At 39.5% G+C, this 6,649-nt stretch overlaps 1 protein-coding gene across 2 annotated transcripts; it reads right to left on the minus strand.

The window, feature by feature from the left end:
- Nucleotides 1–231: 231 nt before the first annotated feature.
- On the minus strand, nt 232–6,192 carry LOC116708010 (mitochondrial uncoupling protein 2-like). 2 transcript variants are annotated; one of them, XM_032545764.1, is made up of 6 exons: nt 5,439–6,178; nt 3,701–3,908; nt 2,903–3,106; nt 1,879–1,980; nt 1,582–1,762; nt 232–1,511 (listed from the first exon to the last, which is right to left on the minus strand). In XM_032545764.1, the coding sequence occupies exons 1-6, from the start codon at nt 5,562–5,564 to the stop codon at nt 1,391–1,393; spliced, it is 942 nt and encodes a 313-aa protein (XP_032401655.1). In that variant the 5' UTR covers nt 5,565–6,178; the 3' UTR covers nt 232–1,390. The 2 variants fall into 2 exon arrangements, with proteins under 2 accessions (XP_032401655.1, XP_032401654.1); XM_032545763.1 differs by having other exon boundaries at nt 232–1,762; nt 5,439–6,192.
- Between the last annotated feature and the right edge of the window lie 457 nt (nt 6,193–6,649).

Below are 6,649 nucleotides of genomic sequence, written 5' to 3' on the forward strand. Positions count from 1 at the left end.
ACATTTAATCTGATAAACTCAACGGAATGTATTTTCCAATTTATTAAATATAATTGTGTCTATATATATATACATATATATATATATATATATATATATAGGAGTGCATAGAAACAGTGCTCCATTACTTTCTATACAGCCAGAGAAAACGACCAGCACATATCATTATAAGCACTTTAAAATGTTAAAAATATTAATGATAAAATAAAGACAGAAGTTACTGACAGGAAGTGTCATCAATGCTTTTATATCTTTAGTCTTTTTTATTTTTGCACATCCAAAAACAGTTTGAAACAGTTTCTTCAGCAAAAAAAAAGGTTCAACATCAAGCAGCAAATTGCAGCCTTACACTTCTGTTTATTATGTACATAATGTAAAATTTAGGTTTTTTTAAAGAACTTCCTCTTCCTGAATTCTTCGTGTGGTCTGAGGTACAAAATGTGAAAAATGCACCCATCATCAGAACACGTTGTTATCCTGCTGAACTTGAAGAAGTAAATATTCCTTTAAAATATTCCATGTCAGTGTCATTAGAATCAGAAAAAATTGATTCAGAAAGATTTTAACTGGGCTAACATGCTTACTTTAATATTTTAAATTTCTGGTTTAAGATACCCTATTTTTATTCTTTTTACTAAGATTATTACTTGGCTCTCCAGATGTTAGATTCCATAAAACATCAATCATTTCCTCCAGTTTTTCATAATTCAGTGATCACAAAAATTCAAGTCCAATCAACAGATCACCACATTTTTTTGGGCTAATGGAAAACTCTGAGTTTATTGCAAATTTTCTGCAAAAATGGTTAAAAACATTGGGTTGAAGCCACTGCTAACCCCTACCTGCAGGTGGCAGCATTTCTTATTTTTACGGCACAGTTGCCTCAGCCTTACTTGATGTCAAGTGACAGTCCATAATCGATATGGCGAGTAACAAAAGTCATACATAAGCACCAATATTACTAAATTATTTACAAATATTTCTAAAGCAGCACCATAAAATCTGTGAATTTGATTGCAAAAAATTACAAAAACAATCACAAAATCCTATAGAGGGAGATTCTCGTGAAAAAAAATCTATATTATTTAACTTTAAGACACATATTGACACTGACATTTATTGATATTTGAGCAGTTTGTAAATGGGTTTTATCAATACATTCTGACACAACCGGCCGTGAGAACATACATGATCTTGACTTGGGCCAAAAATGTAAACAAGTTTCTGAGAGTCTGACAAATCTCAGTTAAAAAACAAAAGAGTGTTTCCGATTATGACCTAAAATAATAATCACCAATCAAACCTGCAGCTTGCCCTCTCTGGTGAGGTACCAGGTCCGGATCGACCGCTCACTATCAACGCTGCTGCAGATCCCGCTGCACAGCTTCGCTCAGTCAAACCGTTCTGAAGCGAGACGCCGCTGAAATCTTACCACCACCCTCTGAATCTGCTCGTAGCTGACAAACATCACTATGTTCCAGGACCCCAGGCGAAGGAACGACGGCATGAAGCTGCAAGGAAAGATTGAGAAAAATCAGCTGCTGGACTGGATCTGCCCCGGTTTTCAACGACGACACCCACCCTTTGTAAAAAGCCGAGGGCCCCTCTTTAAGCAGCATGGTCAGAGCGCAGTTGGCGGCGCCGCCGTACTGCCCGGGCACGGAGTTCATGAAGCGGGTTTTCACCACGTCCACCGGAGAGGCCACCACGGTGGTGCAGAAACCTGCGGCGAACGCGGCAGTGAAGTGACACGGCATGTTGTCTACGGGGGGGGGGGGGGGGGGGGGGGGGGGGGGGGGGGGGGACACAGAGAATGCTTTGCTAAAGACCACAAAGACTGGAGAGAGATCAACAGGTGGGGGTGGGGGGAGACCCTACCTGTCATCAGTTTGTTCTTCAGGGTCTGCTCTTTAATGATGTCATACGTCACCAGCTCGGAGCAGTTCACAATAGCGTTACGAGCTATGTTCAGCAGACACCCTGGAAAAAAAAAAAAATTATACCGTGAGAAAATATAAATAAGCTGGAAAAACAATAATAGAGAACTGAAACACGACGCAACAGCAGACCAGCATGAGTTTGTGTCAATCAGGCCAAAGAAACAGCAGCTAAGACGCCATCAAAACATAGTCATCAAGAACCTAGAGGGTCTTTGCCAGGTACATCAGGGCATAGTGTTCTTAATGGGGCAGTATTTACATCACGATCTAATGTTTCTCCCCTCATCAAAAACATACACGGAGTGTTACTTTGATTCTTTCATGCATGTTTGAGAAATCCTTTAATCTCCCGTAAGCTGTGTGAAATGTTTGGGTGGACCTAGAGCAGCCTTCAAGATGCAGCACCTTCAGACTAGCCAGCAGCAATTAGCAAACACCTGGTGGACCTGCACATCTGGTGAGCTCATTATAGGAGCTACTTCTTAGTGCAACGCTGGTAAAAACGTTGTTAAGGAGGAGTAAAAATAGAAAAGTGCATGTGAAACTTCATGGGGTTTAGAACATAAAGTGTTTTATATAATAGTTGCAGCATAAAAGCTGAAATGCACCTTTAAGCTTTGATGTGAATTGCTGACGGTGATCAGGAAAAAAAATCTCAGTATTCTGATTGCACTAGATTGCATTACAAGCTTGGTAGTTGGAAGAGTTCTGACAAAATAAAAACGTGGATAGAGTTGAAAACCATTAATAGTAAGTAAATTGGTTATCAAAATAAATGTCAATTAATTTAGTATTTGATTAATCATTAACTGTAGCATACTAACTAAAAATAAGTCCATCTGTTGAAAAAAACGAAATCAGTAATTGAGTCAAAACTGTTAAAAAATATATATACTTTTTGAATTTAAGATTAAATAAACATCTTTTTAGTAAATATGCACACATCTTGACTTTGAAAATACCTTTCCAGAGCCCTTTGAGGCCCTCCACCCTGGCGATGGTCCTGTAGGCCTCCGTGGTGCTGCTGTACCTCTTGACGGAGCCGTTCTCCGGCTGGTGGACCTGAGCCTGGAACCTGACCTTCACAACATCGGTGGGCTGAGCAAAAGCCACCGCCATCACTCCGGTGGTGGAGCCCGCCAGCAGTCGGGTCCCCAGTCCAGGATCTGTCACACAGCAGTTTGTGACAACTAGCGACTGCAGGCAACTTTGCAGAAACAAGTCATTGTAGGGTCGGCCATGAAATCTGCTGTCAAAGTTTTACTGGCTACATGTAATATCATGAATTCCTCATTCCAGACTTAACACAGTGCAGGCACACAGAGCCAGCTCTCTTCTTGGCCTGCCAGTCGAAGACATTCTGGCTGCAGTTTCCTTTTTCTTCTTTTTTTTTTTTTTAGTAAAAAACAGTTTGTTGGGCACCAACAAGAGAAACACTGATTGTACTATACAGCCTTTCAGGATTTCCTAAAGATTCAACACAACAGATCGGTCTTTCCTTGGTGCAACTATTTCATAAACAAGCTAAAGTAATTCTGACTTTACTTTAGAATTACTCAAGTAAAGTAATTCTAATTATTGAATGTATTCTATAATTAGAATACATTCACGGTATTCTAATTATACCGTGAATGTAAGACACTGAGAGCCTAGCACTACTACACTTAATCCAAAACCTTGACTGTTATTTCAAAGTGTTTTCGTGGCTGAAGCTTGTTGAAGGTTTCCCAGGCGTGCAGTGTTGGTCAGGATGCACATACTCTCTGCTCCGTGGGCGTAGAGCTGCTTCACGGTGTCGTACAGACCGATCCGGACGGAGGCGAAGCACATCTGTCGGTGCAGCCCCGCCAGGAGCCCGTTGTACAGATTCCTCGGCCCCTCGGTCCTCACAATGGTGATGATGGTGCCAAATACACCTCTGTACGCCGCCTTCTGGCCTTTTGGGAGGGCCTTCGATTCTCCTTGGACCTGAATAAATATTACAGGTGAAAAAAATAAGTGAATAAAAAAAAACTGTTGAGAATAAGAGATTTATACTTGGAATACTTTTAGAAGCGTCAATATTCAGTGTGTTTTTCAACATTTTGTCACGTTAGAAGCACAAATGTCCAAGTATTTTAGAGGGATTTTATGTGAAAACTTACATACAGAATGAGATAATTTATGGTTTTCAGACCTTTTGACAAGAGAAACAATTTATTGCAAAATATTTCATTTCAGTCAAATTGAATGGTAAGCATTTATGAACTCCAGTTTTCAATACTTGACTATGATTCTCAATTGGATTTACATCTGGGCTTTGACTAGGCCATTCTAACACCTAAATATGCTTTGATCTAAATTAGTTCATTGTAGTTCAGTCTATATGTTTAGTGTCATCCTGCTTTAGGTTGAAGGCTTTTAAAGCTTCCAACAGTTTGGTTCCTTATCAGCATCCCCACAGCATGATTCTGCCACCACCCTGTTTCACTCTGGCTATTGTTCTTCTCCAGCCCAACCAAGCCCAGATTTGTAACATACTCTACTAATAGTTCTCCAGTAAACAGATAATCCCAACTAATTACAAGTGGCCTCTTGGCTGCTGTTATGAATAGTGTTGTCTGGGCCCAGCCTGTCAGCTTAAATGGATGGTATTGTCTTGGTAGGTTTAGTCCAAGCAAGGTAAAGAGATTTGAATGGAAACGCACCACACTTATCAGTTTTTATTTGATGAACAAAAGAAACTACTGAGCTTTTCTTAAAAAAGGGGGAAAAAATTCTTTACAGATGTTTCATCATTGTACTGCAACAGTCAAAAGGTTGGAGCAAAAGAAAAAAAAAAAACATCTTAAAGCCTAAAAAAATGGAAAAAGTTAATTTTATGTCAATTAACCTGTAGAAAATAACACCAAACAAGATTCAGAAAACTGTTTTCTGGGTTTATTTTATAAGATGAGACGGCGTTAAGTGGATAATAATTATTGAAAAAGTTGAATTTAATTTATTTGGTAAGAACAATGCACATTAATTAACAATTCACCAGAATTAGACAGAATTCTAGTTTTCATCTGATACTTGTCTTGCTAAAGGAAAATTCTTAAAGATTATGAATAAAACAGCATCTTTTGCAAATCCTTGTTTTTAACTTTAAAGTGCTAAGCTGATGAAATCTTGTATGAAGACCATTAAATAGATGCTTTCTCCAAAACTATTGCACTTGATTTGTTTCAAACAAATGCTGAGATAAACTACGCCTTCTGAAATATGCCACAACCATCAAATCCAAATCTGAAAACTCTTCCAAGAACTTTCATCTTTTAGCACCTTATTATTATTATCATCCTGAATTTGATCAAATTTAAGGATAAAAATTTAAAGATAATGAATGATTTTAAGTCACTTCGGCGTGTACTGATAATTCTGGAGAGTCACAAGTCTGTGTAGGAGCTTAGCAGTAAATGCTGTTTTTGAAACATTAAAACCCATCCCACGTGTCCTGGCTGTGATGCTTTTTGTTACCTGCAGTCGTACTTTAGCGGTGTCCAACGGGAAGGTGACCAGGTCAGCCACGCAGCCAGCTGTTCCAGCTGAAAAAACCTTGACAACAGCTGTAGGTCCCAAGTCAGCTGCTGATCCTCCTGCCATGTTCAAAACGGTAAAGGATCAACGCAGTCTTTAAAAAGCAAAAATCAATCCAGAGCTTACAGTCATCCCACAATCTGAACACCGGATCCTTTCAGGCCTTTATGAGCGGCAACAAACTGAAGCAAACAATCATGTTCCAGGTAATAAACAGAATGTGTCTTATTATAGTAGAGTTCACTTCTTGTGCCATTTCTTGTTGTCACTTAGAACTGAAAGCAGGCGAACAGATAAAATCAGTTAGCTGGCATAAAAACCTGATGGGAAGGTGTTAACTGATTATTCTGAGACTGTTGCACCTCCTTCTCTGTGGGGGGGAAAAAAAGAAGAAAAAAACAAACAAACAAAATGAACACAGTGTGCGGTACACGCCTGAACAAAATACCAAACGTCTGGCTGCTGGCGGGCGAGTTTTCAATACCCGACTCACCTGCTTGGTGACGCGAAACTTTGGAAAGCTGGTCTGATCGGGTGACACGCCGGTTTAAACCAGAAATGTTGCGTAGCAAGTTGGAGTATCAGCTCAATATGAACTCATTTTTAATTGCAATAATTACAAATGCTAAAAATTAATTTATTATGATTAATTACTGAGGTTATGCTAACTACGGTAACCTCCTTCGAGTATGCAGCTCCTCCTCGGAGCTTCCGCCTCACAGAGCAGCCACTCCTGACTCCTCCACTCTGCTCCTTCAGACTAGCCAGCAGCAATTAGCAAACACCTGGTGGAGCTGCGCAGCTGCTTCAGTCAATATACGAGCTAATTCTCGTAGCTGGAAAAAATGTTAAAAGGAGCAATGTTATGACTTTCTGAAGGCAGAGTTTCAGAAAGAGCAGGAGTTTCTAAAAGAGACAGAGGCCCAATTTCAAAACGTTAAATTAAAAAGTCACATTTCTTTCAGGTCGTATTTGATATGTAGAGAAATTTTACAACAAATGTTGTAAAATATTATGTTATGAAGGTAACATACGTAGTTGATGGTGCTCCAAGATGGCACAACATGTCCAGTAAATACATAATTCTACTTCTATTTTTGTGGCCCTCCGAGGTACAGAGGGCCACTTAGGTAGATATGGCGGGCCGGATT

The sequence above is a fragment of the Xiphophorus hellerii genome, chromosome 18 (assembly GCF_003331165.1).
Source record: "Xiphophorus hellerii strain 12219 chromosome 18, Xiphophorus_hellerii-4.1, whole genome shotgun sequence".
NCBI lineage: Eukaryota > Metazoa > Chordata > Actinopteri > Cyprinodontiformes > Poeciliidae > Xiphophorus > Xiphophorus hellerii.